Source organism: Eretmochelys imbricata, chromosome 16, assembly GCF_965152235.1.
Source record: "Eretmochelys imbricata isolate rEreImb1 chromosome 16, rEreImb1.hap1, whole genome shotgun sequence".
NCBI classification, from domain to species: domain Eukaryota; kingdom Metazoa; phylum Chordata; order Testudines; family Cheloniidae; genus Eretmochelys; species Eretmochelys imbricata.
The window spans coordinates 22,437,600-22,462,764 of NC_135587.1; the positions used below are offsets into that span (position 1 = coordinate 22,437,600).

A 25,165-nucleotide genomic window follows, 5' to 3' on the forward strand; every position below is an offset into this window, starting at 1 on the left:
ACTTTAACAATCACTTACCTCATATGGGTCCAGTGGTCCAGACTGAAGAAAACCCTCTCTCAGACCCTTGATTGTAAGTCTTTCAATCTCCTTGCTCATGACTTCATCCGGTTTTATCTGTAGTACAGTATGATAATTGAAATTGATAAAGAGAATGATGTAGAATATAACATTATATATGATCTGACTGCAATTTACATTGTGCAACCAGAATACTCAGAGGCAGGCACACAGAGCTTCAGAAATAGGGACCATGCAGGTGAGGAGTGAGAAAACTTTTTAGCAATAAGAAAAACGAATAACTGATCTTGTGTTTTCAGGACAGCCTCAGCATAATCATGCTATTTAGTTCTTTCAACATAATATCGTGTTAGCAATCTTAATCACTAGCATGTATTTTTGCTTAGAATGCAAATGCATCAAGAACATTTGTGTTATCAGTACCCATGAAATGTGCTGGGCTAAGTAAAGTGTAGTCTTCTAAAATTTTTAAGAGATATTTTGTATTGTATTTGAGATTTATTTAATTATCTCAAAAAACTGAAAATCTATCAAACGATACTACACCTTCCATCTGTGGATCTCAAAGCACTTTACAAAAAATCATCAATTCAGCCTCACAGCACCCTGTAAATTAGGTAAACATTGTTACCCCCATTGTAGAGAGGGGGAAACAGAGATGGAGATTTTTACAGTGACTTGCCCAGGGTCAAACAGCAAGTCTGTTGGCAGAGCCAGGAATAGAATCCTGATCACCCCAACCCAGTACTGCAACCACAATACTGTTGTAACTTTCCTATATAACATGATAAACTGTGCAAGATCGTCAAAGCTTGTCATCGTCATATTGAGTCCACATAAGCTGTTCTTTCAGTGTACCAGACATTTACATGCATAATTCCTAATACTGATAATTTGGCTTATTCATGTATCTCTGCCACAAATTTGAGGAGAAAAGGTGAATTAGTGTGCTGATTGAAATGTTCAACATTATCTGTTTCCAGGAGACGACAGCTATATTTAATATATACTTTCTTAGCACATTACACAAACACAATGGGAGTTCCACTTACTACCACCAGGGCTGAATTTGGCCCAGTGATCTTAGTCCACTGCAGAGCTTACCTACAATGCAAGTTAAGGCCAGAACCTGTAGTTTACTGATATTTTAGCTGTGTGCACCCAGTCATAATGTTATTTGAATACAGCATGTGGTGCTTTTCATATATTAATTTCAATATGCTTTATACACATTATCTACGTTGCCGTGTTAGAAGGGATGGCTGAGTCAGTGTTTCTGAGGCTTTAAAATCAGACGTGAGAAGAAGAAAGAAGAGTAAGGTGTCTGAGCATAGTCATCATCACCCATATGAGAGAAATAAGTCTCTAAAACCCAGCTACAGTCACACAGCAACACATTAAACACTGCAGAAATAGAAAAGGAGTGTTCAAAGGCAGACTGTTTAGACAATCCCATCAAATATTTTATTGCAATTCTCTCTGCCATTTGAGTTTATATCCTGGTATTATTGGGATATAGAGTTTTCTTCTTACGTTTCTTAAAAAAGCTTTGGGGATTAATGAGCAAAATTACTCACAGAGCCGAAGTTAAAAATTGCATCATCAGTGACTATTTTCTCTCCACACAGTAAACACTCTGGATCAGGGATGTTTCTGAGAGGAAAAAAAAGCAATTTTAAAAGTAAAACTCTTGGAAATGTCATTGCATTTGGGCAGCTAGTCAATTAAAACTAAAAACTCATATAAATTCATACTTTGGGCCACATTCTCCTCTCAGTTTTATTGGCGAATCAACTGGGTTGCACGAGCACTAATGAGAAGGGAATTTGGCCCTTTGCCTACCACCACTGAGGGGAAAATTCAAGCCTGATAATTACCATAAATTATTCTAGAGATTGTTTGGGCCCACTCTGCCTTAGAGCACAACTAATGCAGTGTACAGACCAGGCATGATTTGGAACTGTTTGCAACAACCAAGCAAAGCATTACAAATATATATTAGTGACAGTTTAGCATCCATGGAAAGGAAGTGGAACGGCAGCCCTGGAGAACAAAGTCCTCTGTTTATCCATAGAACAGGGATAGCATGGGCACTACAACATTCCCCACACAGTGATGCAAATATGAGTCTATCCTAGCACAAAGGGATAACCTCTGGGGTGCGGAGTCAGGCTGCCTTCGTGCCTGTTCAATCCCAGCCTCTCTGCCGAGACGGAGAAGGAGGCCATTTAATGTCAGTTCTGATAGTGGTTTTTAGAATGTGGACATCTGTTTGGAAACTGGACGGAGTCCCAAACTTGTTTTGCACACCATCAAGCAGCCATTACATGATAAATGCATTTGATAACTACCAGCCTGGATATGAAGGGTGACCCAGAGGTGAAATCTTCTATTACTAGTCCATTCAACCTTTCAATTCCCCAAGGTAAGGGTTGGCATGGGTATGCATATGGGACATGTGGGAAGATGAGACTCTAGTCATCCTTTCCTTTTCTTGGGTCTCCCACAAAAGTACCATCAAACTTTCTTAAGAAGGAAAAATATCTTGTCTTTGCTCAGAAAGCAAGGCATTAAAAACAAATCACTAAACAGCTCCCCTTAGGCCAAAAAAGTGTCTGTGATTTTATGTGCAGCAGAGATGCTGAAGAATAAGTTTCTCATTCTTTATGACCAGAATATCTCCACTTATGCCTACAGAAGTCTGGACTGCTGTCTAAGCATTCACACCCTTGGTGGTGCCAAGAAGCCATAAATTATACCAGATTTAGCAGGCAGCTAACAAACCAGGTTTTTCATGGCCATTCCAGATTTGGGTTCTAGCCATGCTGAGCAGAAATTAATAAGCTGTATCACGAATTTTCTGACCCCTGTGGTGTCCACCATGAGACATAGAAACATGAGAAGGTTGGAAAACTGTATCCTGTACAACCGAATCGCCTCATACGCAAGTCAGTGATCACCTTTCAGTTCATTGTTGATTGGTTATGTGTCCTGTTGTCACTATCATTTACAAAACCACCTGATAAATTAATACTTGGGTTCTAAGAGCCCCTGATCCTCCTTTTCAGAGTTCTGGTGTTTGCTTGGAGGTTTCTGAGAAAAGTTTTCCCACCTATAACAAGGCTTTGAAAACTGCAGTTATCCATTTATAGGCCATTTTTGCCATTTCAAACAACACAATCGAGCTCCTCTAAGAGACTGAACCTGACCCATCGTGGAATCTTCACAATGTTTCTGTCTCTCTGAAAAAGATGCCAATGCAATTAAAATGAAGAATATATAGTACAGCATGCTCTTTGGATCCAGTTTCCCTTTTGGTTACACAGGTACAATCCCACTGACTTCATGTGATCTATGTGAAATTCACAGGGGCGGGTGAGGGGAAGTCATATACAGCTCTTAAAGCTGCAGAATGAGTTAAATATATTCAGCAAATGACAATGCAAGGCATGGAAATAAGAGCCGTATATGACTTCCCCTCACCCGCCCCAGTGAATTTCACATAGATCACATGAAGTCAGTGGGATTGTACCTGTGTAACCAAAAGGGAAACTGGGGGCACAGAGCATGCTGTCCTATATATTCTTCATTTTAATTGCATTCTCTGGCCAGAAAACAGATACTGGGTGGTGAGGGGGTGGGGCGGAGAAAGATTTTCTCTGGCTCCCCTTAATCCCCACCTCTTCCCTTATATAAATCACTGGTTTACTATTGTTATTAGACAGAATTAGAATTGAAACCCTAGATCCAAACACACACGCCAACTTTGTCCAAATTTGAACTGTGTTTGAGGCCCCTTTCTACAGCACCATCCCAAGACTGAACCTGACTGCCAAAACAAAATGACATCTTTGCATTCTATAACCTGTAATCAGACAGTGAACAATTTAAAACGAGACTGACTTAAATGGGTCAGTGAAAAACAACAAGGAAATAAGGGGAATGCGATATTGTGAGAAGCCACATATTTAGGCTTTGAGTAACAAAAATTCTATATTTTGGACATTCTAGTGAGGTGGTCATATTTGAAAACTGGGGCTGCAATCTAATCAAACAGGAATATTTGCTTTGGAAAGAAGTATAGATAATGATGCAATTTTTCATGTAAATAGAAATTAAAAAAGAAAAATCCCCAGTCTTGATCAAGTCATGGTCTTTGCTTCATACTAATGAGATATTTTAATCATATTTATGTAAGTACCAATTCCCGAGATGTAACAAATTTAAAATACAATATTCATTCTCTTTCCCTCTCTCCAAGTATGGACCTCAAAAATAAAAAGTAATATTAAAACCCCACAATCTTCTATAATAATTTGTACACATGAAAATTGTATTAAAATACTCTATTCAATATTTATGTAGGCTGAGATTTTGAAAAATACTCAAGTCTCATTGGCTGTCAGCCTGAATGAAAGCAAATGGAAGTTGTGCTCCTAAATCATCTGGACAATTGTCAAAATCCCATCCTGAATCAATATCCAGTTCAAAGCATGGCATCATCTAACCCCTTACGGGATGCTGAGAAATATAAAGTGGTATCTTAATAAAAAAAACTACCAACATAACCATAACCAACCCATAACTCTCACTCACATGAGTAGTTCTCAAGTATAAGGATCACTTCAATGAGATGAGATTTGTATGACAGGGCTCTGATATCATATCTTTTTTTCAGACAGTTTTGCAGATATTGGATCTAGTTCCAGGACAGTTTTGCTCATGAGGGCCGTAGTGACACTACCTAATCGCAGTTACTACGTTCAGTATAATAGGATTACCTTAATAACCATTCAACGCAGGACATGCAGTAGCTGTGACCACATGGCACCTGTGCTGGATTCTCCAGAAACATTTTGCATAGAGGACAAATATATTTAGAGGAAACATCAGCCATATACTTCTCCAGAGCCTCTCCAGAAGCAGGTGAGCTACTCATAGCCGATGTATCAATTCCTGATGCGAAATCCTCCAAATGCTGGGGCTCTACAGTGTGTTCTGCCATGAAGATGGTCTAAAGGCTTCAGTCTAAAGCTGTTCCCATTATTCGTATACAAACTTCCATCTAAAAACTTCAGACTCGTACGTAATAATTCTGAGAATGCAGAAAAGAATACATGAAAGTGTGTTTTGGGGGTGTTTTTCCCCCTCTGAATTCCTTATTGTAATGATGAACTGCAGTCAGTCAATCAATCAATCTAAAGTATAAGCACTCAGAGAGGAGAAAATATTTCTGGATTACAGTGGGAGCCTGATTATCTAAACTAATTTGATAATGGGCCATTTACGTATAAGATATATTTGGAAAAATCAATAATATACTGTGGAATTTTACCATGGATAAGGCTGCTGTACTATTTTGACCAAAACTGAGGTGTGAAACACTTTTCACTCCTCAGGGCTTGTCTACACTACCGTGCAGGGTCGATCTAAGATACGCAACTTCAGCTATGTGAATAGCGTAGCTGAAGTCAACGTACTTATATCTACTTACCGCGGTGTCTTCACTGCAGTAAGTCGACAGTTGACGTTCTCCCAATGACTCCGCTTACGCTTCTCATTCTGATGGAGTACCAGAGTCGACGGTAGAGCACTCAGTGGTCGATTTATCGCTTCTCTACTGGACACAATAAATTGACCCCTGTTGGATCGATCGCTGCCTGCCGATCAGGCGGGTAGCGTAGACAAGCCCTACGTCATGCTAAAAGAATAAAGAAGAGACATAGTTGGGTAAGAACAAGGCTTAAAAAAATGTTTTCCTTGTGAAAGGGGCAGCATCATGTTGATTTAGGACCCAAATTTCACTTTTATAAAGACAAGATTTCACAAAATCTAAAAATCAATAGAAATATTTCTGTTTTTTTTTTAAATTTCAACCAATGAAAAATGTGCATTATTTTAATGCATGACCATTCAGAAAGTGAAACGGATTTGTCTGATCTATTTTATGGGCGGAACAGCATGCTACAAATAAACAAATCAACAGGAATGAAGAAAAAGTAAATGCTTTCATTTTTTCATTCTTAATCATCTAAATTATTTCATAATACAGGTCATGATTTTACAATTTTTATTTGCAATCCAACAGTGCCCTTTTATTAATATTTTTTAAAATGAAGGGATACAGCTCTGAGGTTTAATGGATAGAGTACAAGGGTGGAAATCAGAAGGGGCTTGTGTTCCCAGTTCCACCACACACTTGTTCCTTGACCTTTTGTAAATTACTTCATCTCCTCAAGTCAGATTTTTAAAAAAGTGTTAAGTGCCTAAAGATGCAGATAGGAGTCTAGACACTTATCTCCCATTGATTTTAATGGGAATTAAGCATCTGGACACTTTTTAAAATCCCATTAGGCATCTGCATTTTTAGGCACCTGAATGCCTTTCAGAATCTGACCCCTAGTGCTCAGTTTCCTCAGGTGTTAAATGGGATTGATAATGCTCACCTACCTTTGCAAAGTGCTTTGACACCTATGGATGAGAAGTCTTCTATAAGGATTATTATTAGTGGTATTCATTTTATAAAGAAAAGACATTTTCACCAGTAGAGAAGCCAGAAACTCAAGAATGAACATTGTCTAAGTGGTGACAGCACTTCTAAACAACAAACACCACAGTTACAGAAAGAGCTACGCTCAGCATTTACACATTGGCATCTCACCCTATAAACTTGCTGACTGTAGAGACTAGAGCCTCAGACAAGCCTTTAAGGGTATGTCTACGCAGCACGTAAACACCCATGGCTGGCCCGTCAGCTGACTCTGGCTCGTGGGGGTCAGGCTGCGGGGCTGTAAAATTGCAGTGTAGATGTCGGGGCTTGGGCTGGAGCCCAGGCTCTGGGACCCTCCCCCCTCACAGGGTCTCAGAGCTTGGACTCCAGCTCGAGCCCAAATGTCAAGCACAATTTTACAGTCCTGCAGCCTGAGCCTGTCAGTTGACATGGGGCAGCTGCAGATGTTTAATTGAAGAGTAGACATACCCTACGTCTGGCTCAGGATTCTTCTTCAATATAACTCCAAGTGATAGCCTTGGAGGGCACGAGCCCCTCGGGCAGAATAGCAAAAAGCAAAACTAAAGACTCATAAGGTGGCTCCTTCAGTTTTAGCAGCGGGCTGCACTTCCACTGCTCTGGATTTTGTTTGACTGTTTCTCAGTTCCTGTATCTATCTCAGACAGTTGATATCATTTCAGGTGTCATTTTCCTTGCCAGCTACTTTTCTAGGTTCACACACTCCCTTTTGTAAGAATGTTACACCATCCATTCTTATTTTCTAAATATAAAGGCTTCATGTGTTTTTTGAGAATATGATCCTTATTTCCCCATCCAGCTATAAATATTAAGGGCCAAATCCTCCACTGGTATAAATCAATATAGCTCAATTCAAGTCAATAAGGTATTATCCAAAGCTCTAGGCACTGTTGTACCACCGATCAAGACCTCTGTGGGTTTTCGGTCAATTTTTTTTACTGCAAGACCAGCAATTTTGACAAATTCACATTGCTGTTATTGGCAGGATGTACATAGCAGTAAAAGGCTTTTGAAGTGAGCTGACTTTGTATAAAATTAAAACCACAGAGCAACCTAATTTGCTGAAATATCATTAAGTGTCTGTGCTAAACCCACAAAAGCCAGGAAACTCTAAGATGAAAGAGGAAAACTACTGATAGACCATGCTTTAAATCACGCATCATGCCCAGCTCAAGCAATACTTACAACCAGGAATATTACCCAGTGCTCAAGACTTCTGCAACACCTGCTCATAAAAGGATTAAGTAAAGACATCTGGGACTTTTTCAGCCTTAATTTTAAATTTCCCGGGTTTTGTGGTTTTAAGTTGCAATTGGGTAAACTGTTTCAGCACAAGGGAGCCGAATCAGGGAGTGATGGGCAGGTGCACCAATGAGGAGTTCCAAGGCACCGAGCCTCAGTGAGGAGCATAGTAGTTATGCCATCGTTGGACAGGGTGCAGTTTCCCGATTGATTGGCAGCAGCACTTACACTCGAGACTACGACAGCCATTAGAAAGCTCTTTGCACCCTATATAGGGCTTGGCCACTCTCTTGCCCATTACTTTAACATACAATTATAGTTCCTTTGGATAGTGTTAAAAAAATTCACTGCCAAGTAATTTAGATCTAAAATCTGACCCATCCACCACGGGATATCCTGCCTTGAGGAATAACACCTACATTCTATACAGCTTTTCATCAGTAGATCACAGAGCTTTACAAAGGAGGTCAGTATCATTATCCCCATTTTACAAAGGGAGAAACTGAGGTTCAGAGAGGTGAAATAACATGTCCAAGGTGACCCAGCAAGTCAGTGGCAAAGCCAAGAATAGAATCCACCTAAGTCCCAGTCCAGTGCTGTATCCACTAGGCCAATGATACTCAGACCACAGAGGTTCAGGAGCCAAATTAGCAATCATCATTACCCAAAAGAGCCAGAGTAGTGAGAATTCATTGTTTCATTTACTATTTTATATATGTTTTCTTGGTTATTCTAAGTATTATTATTTTATCAACTACAATTAGTTAATAACATAGTAAAAGCATCCTGATTTAATTATTAACCAATCACACAGTGTTTTAATATCATGTGTTGCAAAGAGCCACAGGAGACACATTGAAGAGCCACTTGTGGCTCCTGGGGCCACAGTCTGAAGTATCACTGCACTTAGCCATTAAATAACATGGAGGTCTTGCAGTAAAAAAAAAAAAAAAAAAAAAGATCCCCCATGCAGGAAAGGTGAAATTTGAAGGATCTAGCACTGTACCATTGAAACAAACAAAAAACCCACCACCTTTGCAGTCTGGCAGGCAATGATCCCAGGAGTCTCAATATTCATGTTTTAAAAAATCCTTCTGTTTTGAGGAATATTTTTTCTCAAAATATTAACTGCTATTTTTACAGGACCGGCACAAAATAATGTCCTTCTGCTCCCTCTGCTGTTTCTGCTACTGCAACATGCAAAGAAGCTGTAATTCAGAAGCTGTACACATTCTTTTGGACACTGCCACAGACACTGGTGAATAAACAAAAAAATTGCATCATGTTTCTTCAGTAGAACAGAGGAACTCAGGAGAAATCAATATTTTTCAAAAGTAAAAAGAGAAAAATGTTTTTTTTTTTAAAAAAGCCAACCACACATAGCTGAGAAAAAAGCAATTGGCTGCGTCTCTCCAAAGAGTGACCCAGGTATACAGGATCTGCAACATTTCTACAATCAAGGATCCACCCTCAGGAGTACACTGATTCATTCTTTTCTCTGTTCAAGTACATCAGTAAAATTTAATTCAGCAGGAGTTCTAAATTTTGTTATTGTTATTTAATCAATGCTGTTATCGTGCTAGGAAATATATAAACACAATTGTTGAAAAAATGTCCAGTAAGGATTAATAATACCTAACACAAAATCTGCTCTGTTCAAATACAAGCTGTAGGTAATGTTTTTCCTAATTTTAAAATACAGATTGTTCCCCTGACTCTCCCCACAAATTGAAAATATAATCAGCACCATCAGAAGAAATATGATATGCAAGAAGAAAAGAATAATGTAAGAAGTGGTTGAAAGATCTATATATAATAAATAATAATGTTTAAGGACAACTTACCAAACGGGTTAAGAACTTAAAATTCTAAGCCTATCACCAGCAAGAGGAAACACTAAGTTCAATTTCTCGCTAAGTGGGATTCCCCTACATCACATGTTTGTTTTTTCATTACAAGCAGCATGCCTACTTTTTTGTCTTTGTTTTGCACTGCTTTCTTTTAATCCTTGTACTAGGCACAATACCAAACCATGAAGAGACCTTTCTTGTCCCAAGCATTCTTCTTTGAGTGCATATCAACTATAAAATCTGATACGGGATTATGGTTAATAACCTAAACAGTATTTTAATGCTCAGAATAAAAAAAGTCACATTTTATTGAGAAGACTACTCAGAAATATAATGGGCAACTCCGATTTTTTGAAAGTACTATTTTTCTCTATATTAGTTTGCTGTTATTTTAAATGTAACACCTATAAACATGGTGACAGGTTTCAGAGTGATAGCCCTGTTAGTCTGTATCAGCAAAAACAATCATGCATCCGATGAACAATCATGCATCTGATGAAGTGGGTTCTAGCCCACGAAAGCTTATGCCCAAATAAATTTGTTAGTCTCTAATGTGCCACAAGGACTCCTTGTTGTTTTTACCTATAAACATGAGCACATTGATTTTCTTACTCAGTATTTCAGAGCCTGATTTGGGTTTGTGCATATATAGGGATAACTGAATATCTGAAGATATCCATGATCAATACTCATCTGTTTAAAGTAAGCAAGAAAACCAGGTTGCAGACTGCCTACTTTCTTTTTATACACAGAACAGGCTTGACAAAATATTCTAAAGTTAATTGATTTAGCCCCTTGAGAGCTTTTTATACTGTTAGTATTAGAGTGGAAAAGTAAAATGAGAGTTAATAATGTGTGAGGCTGTTTTAATCAAAAATAGCTCTCATCTTGTAGCACACCCACAGCATGAACAAAAACATATTAGAAAAAAGCCGCATGACACATCACACATGCTGCAGGTGTTTCTGTCATGTCCAAATCCTACTGGCTGCTGCTGTTTTAAAAAATGTATTATGCTTCTTGGACGGGTCTGTGAATTCTTCAGTGACCTGTACAATGCTGAACACGCTGTCAACACTTTCCAGATAAGAAATAATAACTAGCTGTGCAGATTCAAAAAGCGTCTAACAAAACATGACACACAAATCTGCTTGCTAATAATGACATTTTACAGAGCCCCCGTCATTTGCAAAGATCCTAACGTGCTTTACAAACTACAGTATAGTCACTACACATCTTCAGTGGCGTGAGGTGGCCACTGCTGAACCTAATCAGCAAGCATTCATCGACAACGTGTGTCATTGTCTGTGTCATGCCGCAGCTGCACAAAGGGCTGTCACGAAGGCCCCAGTGATACTGGTTGGCTGCACAGAGACCTTTCCCGATTCAGAACATGTTCAACAGGGACCATTGGCGACGGGACAGGTCAAAACCAGGCGGACAAATTGTGGGGTCGGCGACAAGGGACTGGTTGGGGATTATAACAGATGTCCATTCCTCTCGCCAGAGTGTTTCCGTCCTAACATCCTGGCGTGGCGGATGAGACCATAATTGGTGAAGTGATGGCAAACGTGCAGCTGGTGGTTTAAAAAGGTCATTGTGCAGCGGCAGGCTCGGGCTGGCGCGTACTTTCTCCAGTAACTCGTCTGATATGAGGAGGAGCGATATTGCTCAGAACTGGGAGCCATGGGAGTGGCATCAGACGCAGGGTGCCAGAGATGATGTGCATGGTGGCATGTAACTACATATCCACCAGTTTGGTGTGTGACAATCGACTCCAAACTGGTGCACAGTACTCCGCCACCGAATACGAGGTGGCAAGAGCTGACATCCGCAAAGTTGGAGCACAAGTACCCCATGACGAACCTGCCAATTTGCTAGGAAGGTTGTTATGTGTCTTAACGTCAGCTGCTGTCTTCTTCAGGTGGGCATGATAACTCAGTGTGAGGTCTAAGTTCAGACTGGTTCTACTTCACGCCTCACCTTCTGACCATTCAGATAAACATTCAGTTCTTGGGTTGCACTGGTGTGGTGAAGATGGAACAAACTGGAGACTGTTTTTATGACGCTTGGCTGGAGGCGCCAAGTCTTACAGAAGTCAGCTAACTTTATCGTGTCCCGGTTTAAGGTGGCACCAAGCTCGTGAAACGTCCATGCCTGGGTACCGCAACAGATGTCATCTGCGTATGTGAACTTTCATGACTGTTGCTGGCAGGTCACTGACGTAAGGTTGAACTGGTTTGGAGAAAGCACAGAGCCCTGGGGTAATCCATTGCTCTGTTGTCTCCAAGCACTTGTCTTCTACCCCATATGGACTCTGAACTGCCTATCGCGGAGGAACAGTTCAACAACACCTGTGACCCAAGGTAATAGGACCCGTGATACCTTCACGAGCAGGCCAGTGTGCCATACCATATCGTACACTGCTGTTAGATCAATGAAAACAGTGCCCGTTTTCAAGTTTCTCTGGAAGCCATTTTCAATAAATGTGGTCAGCGCGAGTACTTGGTCGCATGTGCTACGGCCTCGGTGAAAGCTGGCTTGGTCAGGGCGCAGAATTCTCTCCATGTATGGGTAATATGTGCTGTAGGACCAAGCGCTCCAGTGCCTTGAAGCACACTGACAATAATGATGTGGGACGATAGCATGATGCTTGACCTGGCTTGACTTCACAACTGAAATGCAGCCAGTCCCCTTTCAGGTGCATAGTTGCAGTTGGATGAACTATTGGTACACGCACACCATACAGCACAACAGTGGTGTGGGGAACATTTTGACCAAGGACGGCATGTTAACTATTACTCCTACAAAAGGTGTACACAGAATACTGAATGTTCACGTCGACCATTTGTATGAAAGATTTTCAAACAGTAAATGGCATGGAATTCAGTTTCTATTCCTCAGAAGGATAAAGAGTTAAGTTATTCCCTCCCAGATTTGTACCTAAAGTTCTAGAGAGCCTGCGCTTCATATTTCAGATCTAATGCTTATTCCACTAACGGTAAATATTTCAGTTGAACATTGTCGTCTTCACTTCCTGTTATATGTTTTGCAGTGCACTGTTAAAAAAACAGCTGTATTCCATGCAAGAGATGTCTGCAATTCAGTGTTCGGTGAAATGATTCCTATATATACACACGCAGATATTGTGCAAAAGCATTTTATGAGCCTTCAGGCTAACAGACATGATATAATTTATTAAATTAACAAATCCTGATAAGGATTGTTTACTTGAAAAATAAAGCCCAATATCAAATACTGTTACATACAATTAAAACATGACAGTCTCTCTCAAATTAAAAGGCCATTTTGCCACTTAGCTTTCTGATATGTAAACACATTTTTTGTTATTTACAAATTTTGATGCTTCTATATAAACTCATGTCCCTCAAGCATTAATTTTCACAACTTTCTGGTACGTGATTTCAAAATTTTCCAGTTACTCCCTATCTGACCATCTGGAAAACCTTAACTGTTACTAACCATTCAGCAGAGAATGTGCCACTCATTTGCTGAGCTAGGTCCTAGATACTGCGAGTGAGATTCTCTGTTCCAACTAAGAGGTGCAGTACAGAATTTACAGGACGGGGGAGGGGTAATTAAGGTGGTTGCATCCTGATTCTGGGCTGCTCAGAGGGCTTGGGCAGTCCGCAGCATATTTTGAACAGCCTTATGACATGTCTTCCACTGTTCCTACACCAGGAGAATCTTCCCTGGCAGGATCCAGGGCTTTTAGAGCCCCTTTACACTTCACCTAGCATAGTGAGGCTGATGCAGGGGTGAGGAACTTACCCTAGGTACTTAGATAGTATGGTGTGGGACCTGCTATAAAACCTCAGCAGACAGAGAGGTTAGATAGAAATATGTTTAATTTAAAACGTAAACCCATTTTAAATAATTTTATCCCATAAAAAGAGATTGTGTGAGATGTAGCACTGTATATTTTAGTATCAATTTGTATGACAGAATATAAATGAAGAAAAATACAGACTGTTTAATTAAAACAAAGCATCGCGAAGGCCCGCGGTGGGTGTTGACGCGATGTGATTTCTGCCCAGTGCTCTGAATGTCAAAGTGAAGTTATAAGAACAGTATCTGATAAACAAAAATACAAGGAAAATAAAATTGAGGAAGGATATGTTTTAATAAGATATTGCATTTCAGTGGGTCCAACTGTTTTGGCACAAGGCAATATTTCTCTATTTCTTTTTTTAAAAATGGTGTTCCATTTAATTTCATCTGACTTTAAAATGTCCTTGCAGTATTTCTGGAAAACTTTCCCTGTCCCACCCTAGCGTCAATGCAAAAAATTACAATTCTAAAATAATTATCTTATAAAAACAGATGCTGTTAAATATAAGTAAATGAAACATTCCAAGTCAACCTACCTATGAATGTTAAAGTTTGGAAAGAATTACTAAGCAGCTAAGAATACATTTTTTTAGTGAGACTGAACAGGCAATTTTTACTCAGCAGAATTCTCCCAAGGAAGTTAACAGCCATTGAGAAAGAGCTCTTCAGAAAATTCTTCCATTGTATCTACAAACTTTTTACAAGATGCACAAGCTGTATTTGAAGGCCACCACTCAATCCAAGTCACAGAGTCTAATGGATACTGGTATCTACACAGACAAAAGAGAAAGCTCATTAGTACATAAGCAGTGAAAAAAAGATAAAAACAAGAGAAAATTCTAATATTAAATGGATTCCTTTGTGCTTATTTTCCTCTGTTTTAAATGTGGACAGCTGAAGAAGTGTATTAGCATAAAAACAATGGGTAACACAAAATGGATTAAACAAGTCCTCAAAATATTGAATCAATTACAATAAATGACATGACCAAAGGTGTACAAGCACTTTGCCACTTTTGATGAGAATGAAGCATGTCATGCTCTGGAGAGAGCTCAGCACATTCTGTTAATAATTTACTTACTTGAAACTGAAACCAACTGTTATCTGAAAGGCCTCTTTTCCCATGATCAAATACTGATTTCCTGGATTCAGTTTAACATCAGTACAAGTCTTCTTTTTAACAAAGGCGATTTCAGTGTTTTTTTGGGCAAAAGCCTCTCCTGGAGTTGAAGCGAATGCAGTTATTACATTGGAAAATTTCACAGAAAAAATTATTAAAAAAACAGCTGGCTTCAATTTTTTCAGGGCCACACATGTTAATTAGGCATAACATACTGATTTGGTTTTACTATTTATCACAAGAGGGCAAAGCCAAGCCATCCATTAGCCACTAACTATGTAACAGGGAAATTCAGATAAATCAAAACATGAATTTTCAGCCCTTTGGAATCAGTCTAGAAACATTAAACAGGTGGCAATCTGACTTCCAAAAGGAGCCTTGTACAAACCAAATGTGTTTACCAAGATAACTGCAGATGCAAATGGTAAAGCATGAGAAGACATGCAACTCCCACTGAATTGCTCAGCTAAATCTGTGCCAACTTTGCTGCATCCAAATTCTACTTTATAAAAGCAAATATTATTGTTTCCTTTCCTTGAACCATTGTCTGCTTGTTTTGCCTGCCTAGACTGTGAGATCCTCAGCACAGGTGCCCGCATAAACAGCAGCAATAATAACAGTTTTAATAAAAGCGTAAATACAGTGAAACTGGTGAAAGACACTAGCTTACAAATATCAACCCAAGAATCTTCAGATTCATAGAGTACAATTATTCTCTAGCTTTATTAGGAGACCACTTAGCACTGATTTTTGTCTGCTGCTTGAGTGGTCACTGAAGGGAGTTTTCATTGTAAACAAAATAATTAAATACATTACAGTTAGAACTCTCACCTGTTTTATAGAGATCCAGAAGAGTTGCAGTATACTTAATAAAACTACCTTCTTCACTGGAGGACAAGATGTTTACCTTATAGACTATAAAGAAAAAACAACAGTTGCTACTGTTTCAGGCAGAATTCTTCCTTTTGCTTTGCACGACATCCATACTACAGATGGATATTAGGGCCATCTGTAAAATGTATTGTTTGTCAAACTGAAACTCTTATAAAGCTAATAAAATCTCATGTTTCAGCATATCAACTGATTGTCCATGGATGGATGCACACCTAACGTACAGCATTTCACAATGAAGTGCAAGGTTTTTCCCGGTTGTCCTCTGAAGCATCTGGCACTAGCTACTGCCAGAGATAGGCTAATGGACTTAATAAACCAGAAAGGTAGTTTCAATGTTCCTAGATATTTTCCAGAAATCAACACAAATACACATATAATGCACCCTAATTAATTAATTAGGAGGGTTTCATTTATTTTTTGTATTACAATGTACGGCTATTACTTTACAAGGACACTGCATGTTTTGCACTAAAGAATGCCAAGCACTTCAAACACACACACACACTTTTTTAGTCACAATTAAGATTTTTTATGCTGCAATTCTTTAGACTATTCACGTCACAGTATTATTCATCCAATGTCATTGCTCTAAAACTGGACTTGATTGTAAGTCTCCATTGCATCTAAATTCATTCAGACCTCGGCTACTCAAAACTATGTCTGAATTTTTAACCAATCATTAACAAACAAGCATTACAACAGTGTTTTTATTAGGCTAATAGTTGAAGTAATTTAAAATTTCTGTAGACATATAGACCCAAAGGACCTGATGTAATAATTTACGCATATTCAAATCCAACGACAAAGGATTAGCGTTGGGGAAAAAAACTGATTGTTTTTGCCAGTAACAGAGAATACGTGATTTAACATCTCACTAACACTTGCACAGAACTGTGCTAGCTTCAAGCATATTTATTTTAACATCAACCTAGCACGGATTTCCATAACTGAAGTGGCTAGGATTTTTAAATCTGAGAACTGCCTTATAGAACCATGCTATAGTCTAGCAAGAGGGTAAATGACAGGATGGTGTGGTTAGCATATTATCAGAAAAAATACCAATTTCACACGGGTCAGAAGCCATGCTAGAATGCCTCTAGCCTAAAACATGGTTAAAGTCAAAATCCTTAAAATGGTTCTGATCCCAACACTGACAAGTCTTTAAAAAACAAAATATGTTTAAATAACTCTGTGGGACATGTTCTCTCTTTTTGCATTTTGGGGATAACATTTAAAAAGCAAACAACAAAAAAACAAAGTCTATGTGAGAAGAACGTTAGGGATTACATTATCTGCTTTTAACCAACAAATTACAGGAAACTCAATTATATCTGATGCTTTGTTCACAACTTGCCTTACATGTGCCCAAGTATTAGAACACATTATACAGCACATCAAATAATCACTGTTCAGAGACCCTTACAAAACCCAGAGAAACAGAGTGTATGTGTGTGGGCGAGTACAATTGTCCTCTGGGACTGGTGTAAAACTGTGCTTCTATTTTTGATTACCATTTTTAATCGGGGAAAGGTTTCTTGCACCCTCTCCTGCTTAGTTTGGCAGGCAAAATGAGAAATCTGTGTGTTGTATAGTTTCAGTTCTAGTGCGATGCTGCTTTTTCACAGGAATGAAACAAGACTATCACAGCCTGTAACAAACCCTCAGCGCTGCAGACATATCTGAAATGGGGTAATTTACTTTGCAAAAGTTAGCTGAAAATAACCAAGGGCTTTGATTTTTAATTCTGAAAAAAATGTGTTTGATTTTAAAGAATACTCAGTGAAAGATATATATTGAGGTCTGTCTTTACTCCAGTAGACCTACAGTCACAGTCTATGATAAAGTACTGAAACCAATCCTGAGAGGTATTCAGCAGCCTCAATTCCTACTGACTTGAGCAGGAGTTGAGAGCCCTCAGATCTTCTTAAGAGACAGGCAGCTCTTCAAAGATTGGGACCATTAACTCTATGTAATTTCCACAGACATTGCCTTTGTCTAGGTTGAATTATTTTAATTTACAGGCACTAATAGGGGTATGTTCATCTCTATGAGTACATGTTGTTGTTAACAAGAGTCACATGCCTCCAATGTTCTTATAGGTATATTGAAAAATGCTGCATCTCTCAAAGCAACATATATAAAAATAAAAAAGATGCACCCTGTAGCATCACACCATCACTCATCACACAGTGTTCATTTGTTTTTCAAAGTAATATGTACTGATCATTCATATCTTACCATATGCAATGACTTGCTGGCATGCAGCTTCTCTCCTCCTATCAGCAGTTATTGTCAGATCTAATTTCTTTTGCATTTGACTGCATTCCGCTATGTTTAGTGAAAGAGATATGACGTTAATGCTAGGAAGCAACATCAGCACAAGCCCTCTTTTAAAGTATAATTAATTTCTATTTGCTCATGGCAATCTGTAACACAGAAGCAACAGAGCTAAGCTACTCAATTCCCATTTAGTCGACAAAATGAAAGTCAATAAGAGTTGTGCAGCTAAATTCCATACATCTCTTTTTAGAGTTTAGAATATAATGAATGTTTAATTTATTGCAAAGGCAACATTTGCTGTTCTGAAATAGAATATATAGCTCCTTTCACTGCTATGTAGTGCTCTCATCCACGAGGATCCCAAAGCATTAAGCTGTATTCTCCAACTAACTGCAACAGAATGGCATTTTTCGCAAAGTTTACCTTCCATGCATTTGCACTCAGCTCCTTCACACAGCCTCAGAAGTTTGTCATTTCCAAAAGGGTTATAAAATATGGTGCATTGTTTATCTACAGAATTGAATAGGAAAAAATAAATGCATGTAGAAGTTGAATTCCAAGAGAGTACCATCCAGACCTCTTCAGCCAGAAAGATGGTGACTGTGACATAAACCTTAATATAATGTAGATTAAAAGTTGTGAAAAAGGGAGAAACTGTTAGTTTCTTAACAGGATTCAAAGAATCTTCTGAGAGCAAAAGATGTGAATTTGAAGAACTGGAACACATACCTGGTGCATGATATTCATACACAGTGAATGTGGCAGGGCTCCGCATTCCAACACGGTAAATCTCCCCTATTCGGAACGCAACACACATGAATTTATTAGCTGGCACCTGTTTGAAGAATGCATGAATTAGAAAGACACCAAAAGGAAGCTCTGTGTTACCAAAAAATAAAATAGTGCTTCCAATTGTGAATAATCATAGGAAATAAAAAAGACGATCTACCGATTCTATCTGTAGAACAATATGTCCATCTTTTATCTCATAATTGGTTATCAACTGATCAACTCCACTTGCAAGCTAGGGGGGAAAAAAGAGAAAGGTTTTTAATCAGCTAATTTAAAAGGATTTTACATGGTCTTCCATAAAAGTTTTATGCTTATTGGTTTTAGCATGGTTTTGAGGAGTAAAACATTTTCTACAAATGGATCTTCAGTTACTTAGTATTGTCATGTGATCCTAGTCATGAACAATTCCATACTTTAAGGGAACTGTTCTATCATCCCCTTGGGATAAAAACAACAATAATAATAATTAGAGATGTACTAAAACTATGAAATCTCAACATTCTTGAACTTTGGTGAAGTCTGAGTCCAGATCCAAACTTCATATTTGTCTCCCATTTTTCTAGGGCATTGACTTAACTGGATAAGGCCCATAATGGGCAAAAACCCAGACTCTAGACTCAGGTACACGATTCCAATTAGTATGAGAAAAATGCGTTGCAATAAGATAGAGACAATGCTGAAAATCTGTGCTACTACCATAAAAAGATATAAAGCAGAAGGACAATAAATACTGTAGGTAAAGGTAAAATTTTCTTTAATATTTACAGTAGATAAATCTTCTGTATTTGCTTCCAGTCCGCTAACCAAAGTTATATCCATCACTACATGGGAAGACCCTGACTGTGGTTCTCTCTCACTAGGCTTGTACCTAAAATGGACAAAAAAATGAATATAGATAGAACCAAAACTTAGAACTTAGCGCACGGTCCTCAGAAAAACCTCTGGGCAAATTCTACTCATTCTTATGCCATTGTAAATCCATAACAACTTCACTGACTTCAGCTGACTTACTCCAGATTTACACCAATAAAATCAATAGAGATTACAGGTATTATTTACATTACAGTAGTGGCCACAGACTCAATCCAAACATAAAATTAAAAGAGTCCCTAACCCAGAGAGCTTACAATCTTTGACCCTGATCCTGCACATGCTTACACACATGCACATAAAAAGGGGTAGAAAGAGGGAAACAAGGGTCACAGCAGTAGTAACACAAGGTGGCAATTATTAGCAAGTGGATGACGAATATTTTAATCTCTTTTTTCCTTCTAACTTTGTTTTTCAAAAGTGCGGGAAATTAATGCATATAAATGCATATGCTAAAGTAAGTTAAGGCTACAGTTTTGAACATTCAGAAAACAGGAAATGCACAAGTAACCTCTTCATAGTAACCCTTGGCACTGATCCAATGACTTAAGTGCCAGCTGGGAATGAGGAATCCTGTGTAGGGCAGAGCTAGGAACCCAGGAAGTTTAGAGTTTGGATTAAATTTAAAATATACCTAGACATGTAAAATATTGAAAAGCTGTTATGTCACTGAAAAATCAATTGTACTTACTTTGCGCAAGCTTCTAAACGTTCAGGTTGGTTATCATCTTTTCTTCTTTCACCTTTTGTACGTTAAATAGAACAAATAATTTATAGCTCTTCAGAAGCAGCTGTCCAGACCACAGCATACTTATATGAATGGGTTCTCATGAACTATTTTCATATTCAGGAGACAAATACTTTTCAGAAATTTTTTCAGCCAATTTTTAATGGGAACCTATGTTCTATTCATGAACAAACAACATAATTTTTCATTTATACCTTAGCCAAAATTTTAATTTTTATAAACTGAACCAGCAAAGCACTTATCCATCTGCTTAAGTAAATGAAACTCAAACGGGTTAACTTAAGATCCTTCTTCTGCAAGATAACAGCTGTGTACTTTTAAATTAACAGCTATGAATGACATCAAAAATTGATTGGGGTGAAGGTAAAGTTATGTGCACGGGATAATATTGACCACTTTGTTAATCAAGATGCATTTTCCTGTACAGTCCTGATTAATTTAAAAAAGAAAAACAAGCTTTTAAAAGTCACCACTAACTCTTTACCTTTATCTGTCAATACATTAACCTTCAACTCAAAGTCACATGTCTCCTCAGAAGTACTGAATTTATGATATACAGTCCTCACCTATAAATGTACAAATAGACAATTAACAGAAAACATGCACAGCAAACAATTCTCAAAATTGATAAACAGGTGTTCATATTTGGAGATGATCAAAGGCAGACAGTCATATGCAGAATTAGATGTCAGTGTCTGGGGGCTTATTTGAACCTTGGAAATTAAGTTTGTCAGGGTCACAAACCTTACCACACATAGGTAAGCTTTGGCTGTTATGGCATCCAGAGAAGCCCCTATGAAATCAAACCACTGTAATGTACTGCAATCAAAGTAGACTTTTTGATGTTGAGTTGAAGACCTAACCTGTGGAATAGGTGTTTTGTACTGTGGAAGGAACTTCATCATACAACGGGCCCTTGAACAGCCAATCATTGAGGTAAAGGAAGATGATCATACCTAGTTGCCACAAATGAATGGCTACTACCTGCCATGACCTTTGAGAGCATTCCGGGGCAGGGGAGGACAAAAGAAAGCACTCTCTACTGGTAGTGATTCTGGTCAACTGTAAAATGAAGAAACCTCTTGTGACAGGTGAATTGTGATGTGAAAATATACATCCTGAAGGTCAAGGACTGCGAACCAGTACCCAGAATCCAGTGACAGAATTATAGCTGTGAGAGTCACCATCCTGAAATTCTTTAATTTCACAAAGGTGTTTATGAGTCTGAGATATAATATTGGTCTCCATCCCCCATTCTTTCTGGGGACCAGACAATACTTTGAATAGAATCCCTTCCCCTTGTACTGGGCTGGAACTGTTTCTATGGCCCCTATGCATTTTCTATAGATAGAAAATTGAACCAGTTACTGTCTTTGTGTGGTTTGAGAGCTACTAAATTTCCTCTTATTGGCAGGTGTGTAAATGCCAAGATCTGAGTGTGGCTCTGAAGTCCTTCAAGGTGTGAACAGATTCATCTGTGGATTCAGAAAAGAGTTTCAGTCCATCGATGGGGAGGTCTTCCACAGTGTTTTGGATGTCCCTGGGAAATCTGGACATTTACAGCCAAGACACTCAATGCATGATGATGTCAGTGGAGACATATTGAGCTGCAGTGTTGGCTGCACTAGAGAAGCTTGAAATGACACCCTTGCTAAAAGCTGACCCTCTGTTATGACGACCTGGAACTGTTCTCAAAGTTCTTCAAGAAGTTTTTCAATAAAATTGTTGAATGTACTGAAGTTAGCATGGTTGTATTTCACCATCAGACCTTGATAATTTGTGATCCTGAACTGCACGGTCACTGAGGAGTACCTCTTGTGCCCAAAGAGACTGAGACGTTTCTGGTCTTTATTGTAAGGGATTGCTTGCCATATTCATTGACAGCTTCCACAACTAAAGAATTTGGTGGCGGGTGAGAGAACAAATATTCTGAATTTCTTGCTAGGACATAATATTTCTGCCCATTTATAGTAGGTGGTGCTGTGGCAGGAGTCTGCCATATGGTCTTAGCAGGTTCTGGTAGAGCTTCATTCAAAGGTAGTGACACTGTCCAGAGGTGGTGTAAAATATCCAAAAGCATACGTTGTGACTCTTGAGCCTCCTCCAAAGGAATCTGGAGTGAATCAGAAATGCATTTCATCAGCTCCTAGAACTGGTTGAAGTTATCCATCGAAGAAGGTGGTGGAGGCATTACAGCCTAATTAAGCGATGATGGTATGTTTGAGGTGTCACTTTCTTGTCTGCTCTGGCCTCTTGTTCCTCAAAGATCTCCTCTTGGGGTTGAGGAGGACTCAATGGAGCAGAAAAATATATATCCTCATGCTGATCATCAGAGTAGCTAGGAGCTCTTGAAAACTGCTGGCAATACAGAACTCAAAGTCCCAATATGAGTATTGCGGGGAACCGTAATGTAAAGGAGGCGGCATCCAGTGTTGGTCATACCAGCGAAAAGAAGCTCAAAACTGTTTCTCCCTTGCAACTTCCCTCTCAGAATGATTAATCAGGGGGATATCTCTTCTATGGTAGGCAGGAAATCCCTGGATGGAGATCTGGGAATCACAGAAATCATCCTCAAAATAGTCCAGTGGGGCAGACAATGAAGGTGAAGCTAGATGTCTGTCCGATGTGAGAGGTACCAGAGAGCTGGGAGTCACTGGTGAAAGATAATGTCTTGGTGACTCAACAGATCACAGTAACAACAAAGGTTCAGTCCCCATTAGCAATGGAGACGCCAGTTCCTCTGAAACAAAAAGGTTCCTGAAGATTCTTGTGGTAACAGGTGTATCTGAGCCAAGGTTGAGTGAGGCCCTACAACAACTGGCTTCAATACCAAGGTTGCCGACTGCTTTGATGGTGCCTGTCTAGAAGATGGGTGTTGGCACCGGAGGCGCTGATTGCTTCAGAGATGCATATCTAGTGGACGGCGTCAGTACTGGAGATGTTGATGGCTTTTGGCACACTGACATAGCAGTCTGGGATACCAGTTTGCGTACCAAGGTGGACGTTTCCAGTTTCCTAGAATCAAAGTGCTTGGGGTTCATAGCCTTCCCAGCTTCCTAGAAGCAGTGTACTTACATTCTCTGCTGGAATTATCATGTCTTATTGGCACCAATATCAATATTGGAGCATGCTTAGTACTGCATCTCTTGAAGAGCCTGAAGTCTTTGATGAGCTCCCAGTAGCAGAGCATCATCTTGGAACCTCAAAGGTACTCTCTCTGGGACCAAAGGTCTCTGAAACAGTCATGCTCTGAGGTGACTGAGATTTCTCTGAAAAGGGCTCTGGTGGGAGATACAGAACTCCTCTTCTTTGGAGCCTGTTGGTACCTTTGGCGCCTTTATCCTGTGAAGATCCCAGCGCATGAGATATGGAGGTCAATGGGGCATTAAGTACACTTGAAGGCCAGTGTACAAGGGGTCCTCTGAACCAAGATCTGATGCTGGTCTTAGGGCTTGCTCCATCATAAGCAATCTAAATTTGATTTCTCTGTTTTCTCTAGATCTGCTCTTTAAAAAAAGTGCAGATCTTACACTTTGCCAGTATGTGGGTGTCTCCCAGGGAAGACACTAAGAATGTCCATTGCTAATGGAGACAGACTTCCTGCAGAAAAAAACGCAGTGCATAAGGCCTGGGGATCCTGGCATAACAAATGATGACCACCCCTAAGACAGAGCCATTCAAAAGTGAAGGAGAACAAGGGTGTTCAATTAAAAAAACCCAGATAAAAAAGGGGCTACCAGATTAATAAAGTAAAACAAACAAACTGGTAAACTAAACTATCTGAAGACTAGGATAAAAAAAGCTAAGCTACTGCTAGGCTGAAAGCAGGCATGCTAGATGCTCTTTCTGAGGCCATAGGGCAGCTGAGAAGGAACTGAGGATGGTTCACTCATGCAGTTCTATGTGTACTCTGTATGGTGCATGAAGATGTCTGGTATGCACGCTGGGCCGAACAGGCATTGTTACAGAAAATTACTGATCAAAGGTGCATGGGGCACATGCGTCCTGAAGTGGCACACCCATAGGGACACTACTGAAGAAGTAGTATACATAAATATAGCAATATATCACACATGCAAGTTAATATATGGGTGTACAGTAATGACTCCTCTTTGAAAATTGCAGAGCAAAAGGGATAAAGAGATGACAGAATAATTGAAACATACATTAATTCAGCCTGTGCATATGAGACTAGGTTGTGGTCCTGTGTTTATATTATAAAAGAATAACAAATATCAACCATCTTACTGAAGTGCCTTTGTGAATTACGTATTGTTCTGTTCCGAAAGGTGGTAATCAATTATTTATTTGTAAAATTCCTGGAGGTATAGAAGCCAAAGGATAAATAGTATGTCATAATAGCATTGTAATATATTTATAAACAATAATACAAAGCACAGAAAAATAGAATAAGAGAAGGCACACTCTCTATTACAAAGTTATTGAGGCAAAGATTTTCAAGAAGGTTCACTAATTTGGGAGTTCTCCATTTTTGGGTGCCCAACTTGAAACACCTAGAAATTGGTGTCTCCAATTGCACACTCCAAATTAGTGAGCCCTGTTAAAAATTTTGGCCTAAATATTTAGAACTACGGAACAGATAAGTTGGGGGAGGAGGGAAGAATTTCCATCGCTTGTCTCACTACAAATAAATCACCTGAGGTAATTTAATTATTTTACTGCTGTCAAAATGTTCCAGAATTAGACAATATACTTTAGGAATCACATGACTTAAGACAAATGAGTTGAGTTGGTGTAAAAGTAGGTGTAACTAATGATTTCAAATGGAGCTGCACCTTCTTACACAAGATCTATACGTATACAAAATGGCTTCTGCCACTTTGGTCCAGGGAACAGGTAACAGAAGTCGGGACACAGAGGAAACTTCTCGGGATCCCTTTCATTGCCCATATTGACAAGACCAAAAAAAGGCTTTGTTTCTTTAAAAATTTTTGCTTAACCACTTA

General features: G+C 39.0%; 2 protein-coding genes across 6 annotated transcripts in view; both read right to left on the minus strand.

Moving 5' to 3' along the window:
• The window catches only part of TRAF1 (TNF receptor associated factor 1), a 57,056-nt gene extending 51,449 nt beyond the window's left edge, over window positions 1-5,607 (minus strand). The window contains exons 1-4 of the mRNA XM_077835613.1: window positions 5,516-5,607; window positions 4,803-5,116; window positions 1,599-1,674; window positions 19-117 (exon numbers count right to left, since the gene is read on the minus strand). Of these exons, the coding sequence (XP_077691739.1) occupies window positions 19-117; window positions 1,599-1,674; window positions 4,803-5,026 (399 nt within the window). The 5' untranslated portion in view covers window positions 5,027-5,116; window positions 5,516-5,607. The remainder of the gene's footprint in view (window positions 1-18; window positions 118-1,598; window positions 1,675-4,802; window positions 5,117-5,515) is intronic.
• Window positions 5,608-5,633: 26 nt separating this feature from the next.
• The window catches only part of C5 (complement C5), a 63,965-nt gene continuing 44,433 nt past the window's right edge, over window positions 5,634-25,165 (minus strand). For 3 of the 5 annotated variants that reach the window (XM_077835607.1, XM_077835608.1, XM_077835609.1), the window contains 10 exons: window positions 20,683-20,764; window positions 20,142-20,193; window positions 19,346-19,448; window positions 18,738-18,812; window positions 18,518-18,623; window positions 18,212-18,298; window positions 17,747-17,836; window positions 15,446-15,529; window positions 14,576-14,714; window positions 13,768-14,264 (listed from right to left, as the gene is read on the minus strand). In XM_077835607.1, coding sequence (XP_077691733.1) covers window positions 14,135-14,264; window positions 14,576-14,714; window positions 15,446-15,529; window positions 17,747-17,836; window positions 18,212-18,298; window positions 18,518-18,623; window positions 18,738-18,812; window positions 19,346-19,448; window positions 20,142-20,193; window positions 20,683-20,764 — 948 coding nt within the window. In that variant the 3' untranslated portion in view covers window positions 13,768-14,134. Of the gene's footprint in view, window positions 5,723-13,767; window positions 14,265-14,575; window positions 14,715-15,445; window positions 15,530-17,746; window positions 17,837-18,211; window positions 18,299-18,517; window positions 18,624-18,737; window positions 18,813-19,345; window positions 20,194-20,682; window positions 20,765-25,165 lie in introns of those variants that run through there. The other 2 variants (XM_077835610.1, XM_077835611.1) reach the window with 2 other exon arrangements.